Genomic DNA, 16,896 nt, shown 5'->3' on the forward strand with positions numbered 1-16,896 from the left:
ACCCCTCTGGACCCCAGGCCCTGTTACCTCCAAGATCTTCTCATCATCAAGTTCGCTGAAGACAGTGCCACTGATCTGGTTGGGTTTCAGTGCTGTCCAGTTGAAGACAGGCAGCCGGAACTTGGTCTTGATAGGTTTCTTAATTCGAATGGCTAATTTGGAAGGAGGATCAGTGACACAGGGGCCAAGGACACACACCCCTGGTCCCACCAGCCCTGCCCAGAGCCTTGGGGACACTCACCTGACAGGCCCACTGTCAACACCACAGAGGGTGCAGCACCAGGGAGAGGCGGGGCTGGGGGACACTTGTCTGGGGAAAGAAGAAAAGATACAGTGACCCAGGGGTCAAGAGACTCTTCATAGGCTTCCCTCCCCTCTGCCTGACCCACCTTCTCTGAGAGTTTAAAAAAAAAAACAACTCTCAGAGAAGGAGCCTACATGAACTCTGCTCAAGCTGCTCCCAGAAGTTCTAACTCTGGCAGGGCAGTTGTTGCTGGTCTCTGACCCAGTTTCTATGGCTATAGTCTAAGCCTCTCCTTGGCTGTCTTCAAAGGAATTGGGAGCAACATCTTTATGATCCTTAAAACAGGTCCACATCTGCTTTTGGGCATCCCTGTGCTGATAACTTGAGCTTCTCTCAGATTCCAGCCCTCCCTCACCCTGATTTTATATCCCCCTAGTCCTCAGATGATGCCATTTTCCCAGTTTCTCCCTGAGGAAGACACTGCTGACTACAGTTTTGGTCCCCACAAAGAGGCTGCCCCTGCTGGTTCCCAGGGGTGGTGGTTACCTGGTAATGGGGGAGGTGGAGGGGGCAAGGGCGGAGCTGGTGGTGGAGGAAGAGGCAGGACCTCCTCAGAGGGTGCGGCTGGAGCCAGAAGATCCAGGTCAGAGGGTGGCATGCCCTCACTCAGCTCTGCAGGGCCTACTCTGGCCAGGGCCTCACTGCCCACAGACTCCAGGCCCCGGACACTTGGCTCCAAATGGCATCGACGCTGGAAGGCCTCCTCCTTCTCTTTAATGAGCCTTCGCAGGGTGTGTACCTGGTGGCTTGTGTTCTCGTATGTCTCCTGACAGGCAGACAGCACCATTAAGGGAAAAGTGGGCTGAAGGAATAGTCACTGCCCCTAGAGTGAGAATTCCTACCCAGGGTTCTCTTAACTAGGGTCTCTGTGAGTGTACTCAGAGGCTTAGAGTGGCAGAAGCCCAGGTGGGGGAATGGGGAAGCTGGAAGGCAGCAAAACAAAAGAGGCAAGCAGAAGCTGCCTCCTCCCTCTGCTGTCACCCTGAAGTGTCCTCTCTGCTCCAGCCAATTCTCACTGCATGGACCCCTCAAAGCCCAGGGAAAAAGGCTGCCCCTGTGAAACTCTCCTTAATCTACCACCGGTCTAAAATAGCTGCTCTCTCCATAGCCCTTTGGGCCTTATTTTGTTTTACTTTCACTTGACCTTGTATAATGGCTCAATTGGAAGCCCCCTATAAACAAGACCCTGTTTTAACCACCTCTGTATCCTCCACAGCTCCCAATACAATGCTTAGCAGAAGCTGGGCAGATACATATTGAGCTCAACACAGCCAGCATATATTCTTCTGGAAGAGAAGGTAGGATGGGGACATGACTTTATAATGAACAAAAAGTCAGGTGAGAATACAGGAGAGAATGAAATATGAAGAGCACCTGCCCTGCCAATTTAGGCTACCTGGTGGACATCCTAATACACGAAGCACCTGGTCCCTCTGCCCCTGCTCATTAAGCATGGCTTGGGGAGGAACATGGGGGTAGACGGGAGAAAAATCAATGGGATAGGCTGGTAGAAGGAGGCTGGGTTGGAACTCCAGAATATTCGTGGGTGCCCCAGCTGCTCCCACCCTCTTATGTGTGTGTCTGGCTCACACTGGCTTCAGCTTTCCTCTCCAACTAGAAAAATGGGGTGAAATCATCAGCCCACCCAGACCTAAGTACCTCAAGGGTGAATCAAGATCTAAATCCTAAAGAACTTGATATGACTCAGGGAAAAAAAGCAAAACCCCAAGGCCCTGGAGCCCAGGATCAGTCAGGGACTGCCTTCCCAGAGTACTTGTACCTTGATGCTCTCTAGCTCCTTCTCCCGCTGCAGCAGCTGCTTCTCTAGCTCTGCCACCCGCATCATGTTTTCATTCTCTAGGTCCAGAAGCTTCTCTGTGAGCTGCACAACAGGAAGGGCAGGTTCTGTGCTGGCCCTAAAGCCTGGGCACTCAGCACAGCCTGAACCCTAGTCAAGACCTGAGTCCAACCCCTCAACACAAGGCCACAAAGGCAGCTTAGTCAGGTGGCTCCCTTATATTTCAATAACAGATATAAGACAAAGGCCGCACTCTGACTGTCTCAAGACCTATGCCGCCACATGCCCAGCCCTGGAGGTCGGTGTGTGTTCCAACTGGTGGATGATCCAGTGGCTCAGGCCTGAGTATGCTCTTGAGAGCCCTGGTGGGTTCTAAAGCCTCCCTGGGACTCAATCTGGAGGCAATGGGTCAGCTTAGGATTCCTGGTAACTTGAGCTTCCATCAACAGTGGCTCTGGCAGGCAAAGGAAGACCACCTACATGGGACACATGCTCCTCCAACTCTTCCACCTTCTCCAGGGCTACATTCTTGGTCTCAGCATCCTCCAACAAACCCCCGACGTCAAACACGTTGTCCAGATATGCCTGAATCTGCACCTGTAGCTTCTCGCTCTCTGTGTGCCTTGACTTCTGGGGGAAGAGCAGAGAGTAGTAGTAGTTGTAGGAGCAGGCAGATCATCAGGGGAACTTTCTGAGAAAGACTTAGTCCTCGTCCCCCTTCGCCACCACTTCCCAAAGAGTTCCTGCTGCAGGCCATGTCAGATTCTTGCCCCATGAAGTGGCCTGACTGGGGAGTTATCTGCAGAGGTCCTGAGTCCCAGGCCACAGAAGACAGGCAGGGTCCCAGGAGCATCAAGGACTAGGCACTTATAAAAGAAAAATCATTTGTGATATGGCTAAACGGATCCCAATGCACCTCACCTTACAAGGACCCCAACCAGCTCACCTGCAGGAACTCCTCTAGCCCCAGCTTGGTAAACTCATACTGCAGGTGGACCCGGAAGTTCATGTCCTCCACCGAGTGCACCACGATGTTGATGAACTGCATGCAGGCCACCTGAAGAAGAGGAGACCCAGAGAAGCAGCAACAGGAAGGGCAGATGAGAGCCAAGAGACCAGGAGGATAGGCGGCTGTTAGAATATCATCATCATGTGGATAATTACAGGGAGTCAAAGAGTTAAGCCTTTATGGGGGCAATAAGAGCATTTTAATTTTTAAAAAGTCATTTAATATTCAGTGTGTAAAGACAAGTAAATTACATGAAAAACAGATGTAAGTGAAGATATAGCTCTCTGATTTCCTTTGTACATCAGCAGGTATTCCTCAAGGAAACCTTACCTAGCCGAAGACCCTGCACTGAGAGGAAGAGAAGCTAGAGGAAGAGCTTAGGAAAGGGAGGGCAGCTCAAAAAGGATCCAATTCAAGGACAAAAAGGCCACAGAAAAGAAAAGGAGATAGATCTGATATAGACAAATGATGTCCTGAAGTTTCTAAGAGCTCTCTGGGGTGGGCAGGTGGACAAGAAGCATTTGCTGAATAGAATCATTCTGGGCTCTACATGGAATATCAAGATACACTGTTGGCCTCACCCCTGTTGTCAAGGAACACACAGCCCTGGTGCTGGACCCAGGCCCAGTTCCTCACCATGAAGTCAATGTTGCTGTCCTCATTCCGGAAATATTCCATCAGCTTCTCAAAGCGGTGCAGCTCCTTGCATACCTGAATGAGCAAACTTTCTCAGTGAAAGGAAATGCTCTATGCAGAACCCAAGCCCCTGTGCTCTGGCTCCCAGGAACATCATGGCAAAGGACTGGTTCAGACCAAGCTTAACCACAACTCTATATATGAAATAGAGCATTCTGGACACTATAAAAGAAAACCTGGGGCCGGGCGCAGTGGGTCATGCCTATAACCCCAGCACTTTGGGAGGCCAAGATGGACAGATTACCTGAGGTGAGGAGTTCAAAAACAGCCTGGGCAACATGGTGAAACCCCATCTCTACTAAAAATACAAAAATTAGCCAGGCATGGTAGCATATGCCTGTAGTCCCAGCTACTTGGGAGGCAGAGGCAGGAGAATTGCTTGAACCCAGGAGGTGGAAGTTGCGGCAAGCTGAGATTGTGCCACTGCACTCCAGCCTGGCCACAGAGTGAGACTCCATCTCAAAAAAGAAAGAAAACTGGGACCTACAATGTGGCTCTGGGTCTGTGGCCCCCACCAAACTGCTGAGGGAATTCAGTAAAGCCTGTGCCCTAAAGCTGGGCTTTAGGTGCCTCTGGGGATAGGTCAAGAAGAAACACAGGGATATGATACTGCCAAGTTACTAAAAGGAGGAAGGAAAGAAGGAGGAAGGGAGGAAGGCCATGGCTAAGACAGGAGGCTGCAGTCCTAGTGGGGATGCAGAGGAAGGGCCAGTGTACAGGAAAGCCCTCTCTGAGAGGGGTCTAGAGGCTCCTCTGAGCCTCTGGGCTTCAAGGAGGAAGAGCCATTTCCTGGCTTGAACAATGGATGCTAGGGAAGAGGTCCAAAGAAGAGGAAGGGGTGGGACCACCAGCTGTGGCTGGACGTCGAAGAATCCTGTGTTCAAGTAGATAGGGGTTTCAGAGGCAGGCCCAGGGGCTGGGGCAAATGCCACAAAGGAGTTCCTTCTCTCCTCACCAATAACAGCCAACAACCCAGGAGACATCCTTGCTTACCTTCTCCTCCCATTTCAAACACATGTGCTTTGGGTTCTACCAATGGGTTCACCGCATCAGATTCCCATCTGGGGTGTCACTTAAGTACAAATACTCAGGCCTCTAATGGGTCTGAACTAGAGCACAGGGATCTGTACTTTTAACAAGCTCCTTAGGTGATCTGGATGCAGGACCCAACTAGGACCATTAGACTATAGCCCTCAGCTAGCTGAGAGTATCTTTAGCTGGCCAATCAGGAGGTTTCTTGGCCCGAAGATCTAGTAAGACTAAAGTTCTGGTATTAAAAACAGTGGGAGTTCAGGAGAGAGGTTGCTTAGCCAAGCACTGGAATGTTAAAAAGCATTGCAGATCACAGGAAATGGTGCTTACCTACCTGGCTCCCTGCCTTCTCCCCTGCAAACACACACACACACACACACACACACGCAAAGCCAAAAGACTGACCTCTTTGAAATTGTCAAAGGCAGCAAGGATGATTTCGTGACCTCCTCGCACCAAACACACAGCTGCCAGAAGCTCTAAGACAAGGGCTTTGGTCCTAAGGGGTGAAGAAGGAAGATTAACACCCTAGCTCCCCATCCTGACAACTACACAGCTCACTTCGCTGGCTGGGTAAGTCCTTTTGGAGAGTGGAGAAAGCCTCAGTGGTGAGGAGAGAGGTGGGAGAAAGAGGGCTTGCTCCCTTACTAAGCTGTGTAGACTAGAGGAGAGCCAGGGATACTTCTCCTCCAGCAGAGGTAAGGGAGTCCAAACCAAGGCTCTGACAGGACTCCAAGGCTAGGCAGGACTTGTCAGGAATACATGGAATACAGATATCCAGAGCCCTGAACAAAGTGAGGAGGAAAGGGGAGGGAAGGAACTCACCTTGGATTCTTGTTATTGAGGCTAAGTGCAATCTCATTGACAGCATGGGGGTGGGACATGACCAGGTTGAATCCATACTACAAGAGAAAGGACAGAAGGAGGGGACCTTGATGGTGGGAAAGAGAGAGCCCAGCCGATCTCCTTGACCAGAGGCCCACCAGCAAACCTGTCTTTTATAAGCTGGTACCCTCCTAGCTCTCCTGGTTTTGCAGAAGAGGTAGAGCACCCATGACTAGTGCTTCCCCCTTACCTGATAGTTCATGATGGCTCTGAGACAAAGGATACAGACGTGGACATCATCCTTCTGGCTCACTAGGCGGGAGTTCTTCAGGGCCCTGCGCCCAGGGAGAGTGCTATACCTGGGGAGATGGGCCAGGCAGTCAGGTGGGAGCTGAGGCTGCCAGTGAAGCATCTAGGGGCACTCACCATCACCCAGAGAGCAGGCTGCTCCTTAGCAGTGGCAAAAAATGGGGAATAGCACCTTGTACTAACAGCCAAGAGGGACAGCGTGCAAGAGGTAGAGTGGTCAGCCTGTTTTCACCTCCTTCAGTAGGCCTTTATCAGCAACTACTCAGGATCCCGGCTTTATAACCAGTGCCCCAACCCTAGAGATCCTTCAGAATACAAGTAGTAGTTGTGTAGGCCTTCCTAGTCCCTGAGATGGGTCCAGAGACACAGTCGTCTGAGCATTCCCTCCATCCACTTCCAGTTGCTGCACCTTCTGCACAATCTGTGGGACAAGAGCATCGTGGCTCCCATCCCACTTCTGTATCACAGAAAAGGCAGAGCCGACCCCCAAAGGCTTTAGTGGGGCCACAGGGCTATATCTGGCTTTGCACCACCCCTCCAACCTCTCACTGATGTTTCATGGAAAAAGGGAGGAGACACTGTAGTATCTGCTCATGCATGACAAGAATAATCAACAGTGTCCAAGGGACACAACCCAAAGGAGACTAGGAGAAAAGCATGGCCACAAGGGAGATAGAAACCAAGGAAAGGGCCATTGGACCCAAAGGAAAGCCTCCCAGAGTAAGAAGGGGCTCTGAGAAGTCATCCAGTCCATCCGCCTACCTCCAGGCAGGACAGCTTTTTAGACACCGCAGACAGACAAATGAGCACGTTGCACCCTTACAGAGAAAAGGCCTGAAAGAAGAGGTGAAGGGAATGCAAGGGGCAGCCAGGTTGGGTGGGAGCTGGTCTCCAAGTAGCTGAAGGGGCAGAGTGAAGAACTACAGGGAAACAGAATGAGGGTAGGAGCTGGATCACCCAGTGAAGGCCATGGACCTGTATGAGATGTGCCCTGCTCAAGAGACCCAGGAGGAATGGCAGAGTGTGAGTGAGGAATGAAGGGCCCCCCCAGAGAGGGGTGAGGAGTGGGGAGAGCTGGAACCCCACGTGGGGTGAGTGCAGCTGAGACCATGTACTTACCCAGGACAGACCGCTGGGCAGAGTCAAGGAGACAGAGAGGACAGACCAGAGACAGACTGGCAGGCAGAGGGCAAGATAGCTGAGCCTGGAAGCAAGAGTGGAGGGAGGAGCATGAGCACTCACCGCTGAACCTGAGACCTGCACTGAAGGGTAGGGTGGGAGGCAGGCGGGCAGAGCAAGAGCACACATACCGGAGCACAGACTGGCGCGCAGAGCGAGCGAGGCTGTTGGTGAAGGGGGCCGACAGGGCGCTGGGTGGCTGCAGGTCCTCGATGGACCTGCTCCAGGACCGGAGTTTGTCAAATGCACCATCGTCACCACTCTCCAGACCCTCAAAGTCAAACCTGGAGCATGAAAGGACACACGTGCGCACACACAGGCACATACGCAGGAGAAATTCAGTGCCAAGGCCCCCCATGAGCCCATCCCCACCCTTCAGGCCTCCAGGGCAACAAGAAGCAGGGGTAGCAAGGAGAAAAAACAGAACTGGGCAGCAGAGACCTGATCCTAGCTGGAAGAGCCACTAACACAGAACAGCGGCAGAAGCAGCACAGGCAGCAGCCAGGAGGGGAGTCTGAGGAGATGGGAAGCTGATGGAGGCCGACTCCTTTGCTCCCCACTGGCCAGGAAACTCCAGGAGGAGTGTCCTCCCCATGGACCACTCAGGAGCTGGCAGTCTTTCTGCATTCTCAGCTTAGATGGAACATTTCTAGGAAGCTGTGGCCCCCCATGAAGAATCTGCCCCTAGAGGGAATGGTGGGGAATGGGCAAACTGCAGGTCTTGCTAGTTGGCAAATGCCAGCAACCAAAGGGCCTTTCAGTGCCTTGAAGGAGTCCAGTTGATTGTGGATGGCAGGACTGAATGGAAAGGAAAGGGGGTTCTGGCAAACCCAGAGTGGGACAGTCCTTTATTGTTTGGAGGAGCACCACTGCCCCATCTTAGCACTGGGTTTTAATGACCAGGTTCTCTATGGTTCTGGTTACTTGAGGTTTCTAGGTTTTTCAGGCATACAGGCTCCCTGGGCTTCAGTTGCCCTAGGGGAAGATATTATAAGTTGAGATTGTGGACCAGGGTCCTGTAGTCTAGCCTCTGCAGGAGTTGAATTGTTTGTCACTTCCTGATCCTGGAACCAGATGTCTTCCACCATCAGCAATTATTATGTTTTTTTTTTTTTAAGAGAAAGGGGTTCACTCTGTGGCCCAGGATGGAATGCAGTGGAACAGTCGTGGCTCACTGTAACCTCTAACTCCTGGGCTTAAGCAATCCTCCCGCCTCAGCCTCCCGAGTAGCTGGGACTATAGGTGCGTGCCACCATGCCTGGCTAATTTTTAAAAATTTTCTTGTAGAGATGGAGTATTGCTGTGTTGTGCAGGCTGGTCTTAAAACTCCTGGGCTCAAGCGATCTCTCATCTTGGTCTCCCAAAGCTCTGGGATTACGTGTGAGCCACTGCGCCCAGTCAACCGTCAGCAGTTTGTCAGTGTGGCCAGGACAAAGAAGATGGCCAAGATCACAAACTCACAGAGACTCCTCTCTTATACATCCTCACTTCAGGATATACCCCTCTGAGAAACCGTCTGTCTCCTTCTTGTCCTCTTCCTCCATGTAGGTCATTAAAGACTAAGGGAGCATCTCCTACAGGTTCTTCTCCCCTAAGAAGCATTCTGCTCAGATATGGGGTCAAAGGCACAGAGGTTGAGGCTTTCTGGAATAGGAAGGGATATCTACAGATGTCAGAATATTCCAAAGGAAGTGGGAGCAGGCTTTAGTGTCCTCATGATCAGGAGGTGTTTAATGGGGCTCTCGAGTAGACATCAGAGGAATCTCCTGACAGGGAAACAGCTTGCTGACTCCATCAGCAACAACACTGTATCCTCTTGTACTGGTATATGCAGTTTACAAACAAGTATCTTCACTCAAACTCTATTTGGCCTCACCCTTTCCCTCTCAATCCTTTCCAAAACACACACTCTCTCCCCCACACAGAGTTCTTCTTTTTTAAAAACAGAGTCAAAGGTACTGCCATGGACACTACAATACTGAGGTTCCAGGGTACTCTTGGTTTAGGGCAGCTGGAATTTGTTTGCTTTTCAAGTAAGAGAGATAGGCTTATTTGGAAAAATGAGCTACATTTTTCACTATAAAAGCTCTGAATTTTTAAAGAAAAATTATTTCATCAAATGTTTTTCATTTCTTTCTATAAAAAGAATTTTTTTAAGAGAGAGGAGAATCACACGAGGTATCACTTCTGCTGAGACAACAATGAAAGTGGGCCACTCTTGGCTTTAACAGAGGATAACCTGGAAAAGGTGAGAGAGGCACTGAATGAAGAAGCATCAGTTCAAATTCCTAAGGAGATGACTCTGAAGACCTGCTGGACAAAGAAGAATGGCCAAGGGGGCAAGGACAGTAGTTAGAAAAGTAGAAGTTGGTTGGGAGCAGTGGCTCACACCTGCAATCCCAGCACTTTGGAAGGCCAAGGCAAGCTGGATTGCTTGAGCCCAGGAGTTCGAGGCCAGCCTGGGCAGCATAGTGAAACCCCATCCCTACTAAAAACACACAAAAAGTTAGCTAAGCATGGTGGTGTACACCTGTGGTCCCAGCTACGCAGCAGGACTGAGACACGACTGAGGCAGGAGGACTGCTTGAGCCCAGGAAGTCAAGCCTGCAGTGAGCCAAGATTGTGCCACTGCACTCCAGCCCGGGCAACTGAGCAAGACCCTGTCTCAAAAAAAATGTTAGGGCTGAGTCCTGGAGGAGTTTCCTGGGACACCGGGGAAAACTAGGGACAGTCACGGGCAAACCGGGAAGACTGGTCTCCCTAACGCTGACCTGTCCTAGGTATAAGTCTAAATGTGTTGGTCATTATGTTTATTCTGTAATTCCATATATTCAGGTAATTGTGGTAGGGTATGCCACTTTAAATAATAATAATGAAATTAACAGTAGATCTGCTACCACAATACAGACCTAGTATGTTCCAAACAATACTAAGTGTTTTAACACATGTCATCATCTAATTTTCACAACAACCCTGGAATGTGGATCTCCTTTCATAGAAGAAGATTAAAAACTTGCTTTGAAGTCACACAGATAGTAAATAACAGAACTGAGACCCAAACTCAGCTTTGTCTGACTTAAGAGCTCTCATTCCTTCCACTATACCAGGCCACCTTTTCTGTGCTAACTCACTTCTGGCTGCCTCCAAGCCCCCAAGCCTGCTAGAAAAAGACTCCTGAATACTTCATTTTTCTATCCAGGTCAAAAGGTCATGCTCACTGTTCCTGGGTTCTTCAACAATGACCTGGAGTAACCCTCTCACGTCTGGAAATCCAAAGTTGCTTCTGGAAGACTCAACTCTGCAAAGATGAATGGATCCCACCAAGGCATCTCTACCAGAAGCCAGGACACTTCCCTGGATTGCTCACAGCTTGGCATTTGGATGCCTTGGGTTCTGATTCCAAGCTCCCTTTCCATCTCTCCCTCCTGTTCTCCAAAATGCATCTTATTTTCTACTCCAGCCTAGTGCCATTCTTCACTGATCCCCAGACATCTCTGGGCTTGCCTGCCTACTTCCACACCACTGCTTGGGCTACTCCCTCCTGTCCAGGATTCCCATTTCCATCTTCATTGTTGAACTCTCACCCTTCCTTATCAAAGTAGAACAGAACTATGTCCTCCCCCAACTGGTCCCCAACCTTAGTCCCGGCGTGGTACTCACATGACAGAACACTGGGCAAAGGACAGGTAATCCACCAGCACATCCAGGCCTTTGTTTTCATCATTCAGAAACTCCCGCACCCACCTGCAGATAAAGGAAACACAGTGGAAGGGGTCTGCTAAAGTGGGTCAAGGATGAGGAGGGTGACATGCCTCTGATCCAACACCTCCTCCTCCTGGAACCCAGCACCAGGCTAGGAAAATTCTGAAGATCAAAATGACAGACCCATCCACGGTCATGGACTTCCCCTAGGCAGGGAAGACAGGGATGGGGAAAGTACAGGCCCTTCTAATACCACTTGCTTTGTCACGAAGGTGCTTTAGACAAACAAGCTCTCAAGTACTCCCTCTTTAAGGACCAGACCCTGGCTCAATTATTTTCTGCATCCCTCCACATGTCCTTGCTCAGTGTTTGTTGGAAGAATTTAGAAGTATCAAGAGCGTTTACCACAGGCCCGTGTGCAGAGTTGTGCTTGACCGAAGCCAGCAAGTCTCCAACCTGACTGAAGCCTGTCAAGACACCAGCAGGAAGAGTCAAGGAGAGCTCTGGAACAGAAGTATCCTGGGGCAAAGCACTCTCTACCAAGTTTAAGGAGAGGAGTTCTGGAAAGCAGTGAGCAAACAGAGATGTACAGGAGTTCTGTATTTAGTCATGTTGAGTTTGGCAGAACCAGAAAAAGCATGGGGGATGATCAGGAACTCCAGGAACTCCAGGATGTCTATGACCACTCCGAGTCAACCTGAGGACGTGCGCCCCCCTCAGCCAGGAAGGTAGACAACAAAGCACCTAGGGGCCATATCCCAGGGCATTATTTTCCCTTCTGCTTTCAGTCCTTTTGGGCTGAGATATTCCAGGAATGAAAGTCAAGGGCAAATCTGGGAAACTGTTATATGACAGGTTCATTCCATAGCAGAAACATAAAACGCTCAGGATGAAACCCTAATCTAGAGTGCTCTACTCCTTCAGAATTTCTGGGGGTCTTTATAGGAAAGCTCTGCCCAAACTGCCGTGCGGGGCCTCTTCTCCCCAACAGCTGGAAAACCAGCGCCATGTTGGCCAGCCCCACCCCAAGCTACGGAGAGACTCTGGAGCTACAACACCAGGCCCAGCTGAGATTTGGCAGCAGGCTCTGGCTGAAGCTGACTGACACCGGAGCTGCCTGAAGTTAGCTTCCTCTCTGGGGGCCAACAGGCCTCCCGTTTCCTGTCTGTCTGCTCTCCAGCTCCCCACCCCCTTCTCATTTCCTGTCTGAGTCTAAACTGCTATTTCGGGATCCTGACACTTTGAGGAGAGGTTAAAGGGTGCTTAGGCAAGGCACAGAAACCAATACAAACCAGGGAAAGAGGAGCTGGAGAGGCTCTGGAATCCCACTTCCCAGCCTGTCCCTCTCCAGAACCTGAGTTCCCATCTGCTACTCCTGCACACCCAACTTCTGCAAGCCCTGGGGCTGATCAGGCTGTGACCAAAGCAGGATCCTCCTCTCCCCAACTTGCCCTGGGTTCCTTCCACCCTGAAGCACCACAATCTGACAAAGGCTTCCCAGAAATCCAGGAAGGATCCTTCCACATAACTCTACCCAGAGAAGCTGCAGTTCAGATGGCAGGCATGCCTAAAATGCCAGGCACTGAGCTATTCCCTGGGAACAAAGGACCACATCCAGGACCTCTAACTTGTGTGCCAACTGCCAAGAGGCCCCAGGCCTGGGAACCACGCTGCTTTGGACCTAGCTCCTGGCCAGCTGCCAGAGGGGCAGGCACCAGGTAGAGGAGGCAGGCAGCAGGGACTGTCATAAACTGCTCTGTGGCCTTCTCCCAATGAAAGCACACCCCCATCCTCAGATGACTACAGCAAGACTTAATCAAGAAAACAAGGCTGGGTACTAGTGGCTCCACTTTGGGATTCTTAAGGAGATCACTTGAGCCTAGGAGTTCAAGACCAGCCCAGGCAACAAGGCTAGACTCTGTCTCTACTAAAAAAAAATTTTTTTTAATGGACAGGCAGGCCAGGCACAGTGGCTCACGTCTATAATCTCAGCACTTTGGAAGGCCAAGACAGGCAGATCACTTGAGCCCATGAGTTTGAGACCAGACTGGCCAACATGGCAAAACCCTGTCTCTACTAAAAATACAAACATTAGCTGGGTGTGGTGGCACACGCCTGTAGTCCCAGTTATTCGGGAGGCAGAGGCAGAATGGCTTGAGCCTGGGAGGCAGAGGTTGCAGTGAGCCAAGATCGTACCTGGGTGACAGAGCTAGACTCCGTCTCAAATATAAATAAATAAATAAATAAAATAAAATGGGCAGGCATGGGTGTGTGCCTGTGTTCCCAGCTACTTGGGAGGCTAGGATAGGAGGATCACTTGAGCCCTGGAAGCTGAAGCTTCTGTGAGTCATGATCATGTCGCTGTACTTCATCCTGGGCAACAGAGCAAGACCCTGCCTTTAAAAACAAACAAAAAGAAGACAGAAGAGCTGAGAGTGACAGAAGGGACCTGTGGAGGAATGCAGAGTGGTAGGTGGCTTAGGGTGGCAGGTAGCACTCAGGGTTGCCACTGGTGTCATTCTTGCCCTCACATACAAGGGTACTAAGCAGCCCCTGCCACCTTGTCCTTCCGTGAAGGATTCACCAAACAAAGGAAGAGGCTTGGCCACACCTTTCTTAGTGGCTTGGCTTTCAATGTCTGATTCACAGATGAGTTACAGATGCCATACTTGGGCCACCAGAGCACAGTTACTGAGGCCAGGAACCACCCCTTTCCTGTTCTCTCCTGTGCTGTTTCCCTTGTGATTGCTGCTACAACTGACTACACACACAGGTGTCCTCTCCCTCTAAAGAACCCCGGGAAGGCTTGCCCTGGGGGTGGATGAGGGCTGCTGCTACGACAGGAGGGGAAAGGCTGATGATGTCATTTGGCTGTCTCTACCCCACTGTCAGGAAGCCTGGGCACCCCACCCCCACCCGGGCCTCCACTGCTCACTTATAAGCACTGGACATTTGTGCCAGGCCCTCCATCAGGTCTGTACCCCTGCCTGCAGTTCTACATCACGTCCCTCACTGTCATTTTGCGTGAGCACACATACGCACACATATACACACTTTCTCCCTCTCTCTCTCTCTCTCACTTTCATATATCTTTGCTGATTACAGTTTCGTAACACTGAGGCCAATACCCTCTTTCACTGTACCTCACACATTAGCCTTTTGCTTATTCAGCAATTCCTGGTTTCCCACTCAGGGACCAGAAAAAAAAGACTCACACAGTTCCTAAGGGCCCTATCAATGGGTTGGGAGCACCACGGTCTGTGAATATAGAAAACATTCAGCTCCTGGCCCCCACTGCCTTACATCTTTCCTGGGGCTCAAGGAAGCTTCTTCTGCTCGTGAACTAAGATTATCTTCTCCCAGGCACCAAAAAGTCCAAATAGTCACAGAATGGGAAGTAGGTCTCAGCTACCCAATACAGTATGTTCCCCCCACCCTCAGCCTTCTCTGGGCCTCGCCTGGCCCAGCACCAGGCCACAGGCAGACTCCAGTCTCAACTGCTGTGGGAATGTCTTCCACTCAAAGCCACAGGCGGAGGACCCCAGGAGAGGCCTCAAGCTTGCCAGAAACATCTAGTCAGCAGCTGGCAGAGCTGAGGGGGCAGAAAAGTCAGAAAAGAAACAGTCCAAAGCTCTGGGGAGCCAGAAGCCATTCAAGGGGCAACGCTTCCCCATGGCAGGGAAGATGAACAGGAACAGCATCCCCAGATCCTGTGTGCCCAGCCAACAGCCTGGGGCCAGGTGAAGAGGCTACTGTGGCCAATCCAACTCACCCAATGTGGTTGGTGCGAAGGGAGATCTCCAGCTCCCTTAGTACTTTGGTTGACTCCTGCACCCTCCTCCTGAACTTCTGTAAAAAAGGGTAGAAAAGGAGAGGAATACAAGAGGGCAGTTATAGATTTTCCCTCCATTACTGGCCAGCCATTCCAGGCCCCTGGCCACAGAACCCTGAAATCCAGCTCTCAATGCTCAGAAACAGATGTCCAATATCCAAGTCAAAGGGTTTGCCCCCAAACCCCACAGGACTATAAAGGGTGGCAAGACGGGGCCTCTCTGCCTCATACTTCACCTTCCGAGTTACACTGGGGTCCAAGAAGCTCTGGAGTTTCTGAATGTAAGTGTGGGGAGGATTCTTCACCTGGAATCGTTCCTGTAAGGGAAACATGCATATGCATATCCACAAAGACAACCAGAGACCTGAGGAGGGCACTGAGGAAGAAAAGCACTCATAGTGTTCAGTGTGAGGGGACTCAGCCTCTTCAAGTTGTCACCTGGCTCTAGACATCACCTAAACTTGAGGTTACCTTCCTTGACTTATCCCCAGGTGTTGCCATCTGTTGCCATCTCCTCCTTCTCCAATTAGTGCTCCCTGAGCCTAAAACGTTTCTCTATGTCAAAAAGTATTTTTAAAGTGTGCTGCTTGCTACAAAGATATTGGAGATTACAGAGTTGTGAACAGCACCCAAAACAAAGACATAATTCATTGGGCTTAGGAGGCTGAGGCAGGAAGACTGCTTGAGGCCAGGAGTTTCAGAATAGTCTGGATAACATAGAAAGACTCTGTCTCTACAAAAAAAAACTTTAAAAAATTAGCCAGGCATGGTGGTTACCACGTGCCTGTAGCCCTGGCTACTTAGGCTGAGGTGGGAGGATCCCTTGAGCCCAGGAGTTTGAGGCTACAGTAAGATATGATCATGCCATTGCACTCTAGCCTGGGCAACAGAGTGTGATCCCTCTCTAAGAAAAAAAAGATATGATTGGGAAATGCTGTTCACTGCCTGGCCAACTAATGGATATGGGTTAGGAATGCCAAAGGGAGAGGAGCTTGGCCTTATAGAATCCAACTTTCTCAGCAATGAACTCTGCGGTTGGGACTGAAATGGTTTTGCTGAGCTGACACAGCTCAGGGCTGCAAACACTGCTTGCCCAGACCCCAGCAACCCAAAGCAACCTCAAATACTGAAGGCTGGGTTCAGCAAGGTCATCCCTTGATTCCCTTCTACATAGAGCCTGGGACCACACCCTACTTTGGCCCAACCCCTTCATCTGACCCAAAAAGAAACTCAGGGAGTACCCCTTTGCATTCTGGTCTTATTAGGGCTGCCACCACCAAGATATCTGAAGAGCTGGTAGGTGGAGGGGCTGAAAAATGTCCAGGAGAATGATATAATGTTAGAGAATAGGACCTAAAAACAAATGGAAGAAAAAAACGAAAGGTCTGAGAAACAGCTGAAATTGACCTAGAAAAGACTGAGAGATCATCAATTAAAGAACCTCAATACCAAAGGGTTACTATTCTCCAAACCCCAAGCAGGTGCTAACCAACTCCTCTTAATGCAGAACACAAGGAAATGGACCTTTGGTGGAGAAGGGACTTGGACTAAGATCTCTGAAGCATACTCCTAGCTTATGTCAAGCAGCATGACCTGGGGAGGCAGTGGAACAGAACAGTTAGCACAGACTTGGCATCTGCTTGCCTCAGCTCAGCCCTGGCTTCATCACCTACTAGCATTAGGCAAGTTACTGAGCCTTGGGTTCTTCATCTGTAAAATGCCAACACTGCCTTCCTCAGAGGGTTCTGTGACGACTAAATGAGGTATTTCAGTGTGTTGAGTACTTGGTCCATAACAATGGATATTCAATGAATATCCATTCATTGAATGGTCCAACTCAATGAAATAATAAACATTACCTATTATTATTTCACCCAGAGCCTGAAAAGAAGTAATAAAACTGTACATGGCAAAGTGCTGGGTGAACACACTACCCACACTGCCAGATACTTCCATCTCTACCAAGATGTAAAAAGGTAAAAGGCAACTCTCCCAGCCCTGCATACAGGCCTGAGTTCACAGACTTGTGACTCATGATCTTCAAATGCATGCAAGGGAAAGAGCCAGGTCATATGTGTTAGAAGATTCTTAACTCTGAGCAAAGTAATAATTTCTATTCTCTTCTAGCTTTCAACACAGTTCATGTAGGGAGAGTTTTCAGACCTTGACTCTTCTGAGATATGGGAACAAAAGACTAGAGCCTGGGGCTT

General features: G+C 50.2%; 1 protein-coding gene across 4 annotated transcripts in view; it reads right to left on the bottom strand.

Annotated features, from left to right (window-relative positions):
- Positions 1 to 16,896, bottom strand: part of FMNL3 (formin like 3) — a 71,698-nt gene that overhangs the window by 14,577 nt on the left and 40,225 nt on the right. For 3 of the 4 annotated variants that reach the window (XM_023211192.3, XM_023211194.1, XM_031936303.1), the window contains exons 3-15: positions 14,923 to 15,003; positions 14,627 to 14,703; positions 10,813 to 10,896; positions 5,915 to 6,023; positions 5,665 to 5,741; positions 5,245 to 5,338; positions 3,748 to 3,822; positions 3,049 to 3,159; positions 2,583 to 2,732; positions 2,085 to 2,186; positions 791 to 1,070; positions 242 to 310; positions 28 to 152 (exon numbers count right to left, since the gene is read on the bottom strand). In XM_023211192.3, the coding sequence (XP_023066960.2) occupies positions 28 to 152; positions 242 to 310; positions 791 to 1,070; positions 2,085 to 2,186; positions 2,583 to 2,732; positions 3,049 to 3,159; positions 3,748 to 3,822; positions 5,245 to 5,338; positions 5,665 to 5,741; positions 5,915 to 6,023; positions 10,813 to 10,896; positions 14,627 to 14,703; positions 14,923 to 15,003 (1,434 nt within the window). The remainder of the gene's footprint in view (positions 1 to 27; positions 153 to 241; positions 311 to 790; positions 1,071 to 2,084; positions 2,187 to 2,582; positions 2,733 to 3,048; positions 3,160 to 3,747; positions 3,823 to 5,244; positions 5,339 to 5,664; positions 5,742 to 5,914; positions 6,024 to 10,812; positions 10,897 to 14,626; positions 14,704 to 14,922; positions 15,004 to 16,896) is intronic. The other variant, XM_023211193.2, reaches the window with a different exon arrangement.

Source organism: Piliocolobus tephrosceles, chromosome 10 (assembly GCF_002776525.5).
Source record: "Piliocolobus tephrosceles isolate RC106 chromosome 10, ASM277652v3, whole genome shotgun sequence".
NCBI lineage: Eukaryota > Metazoa > Chordata > Mammalia > Primates > Cercopithecidae > Piliocolobus > Piliocolobus tephrosceles.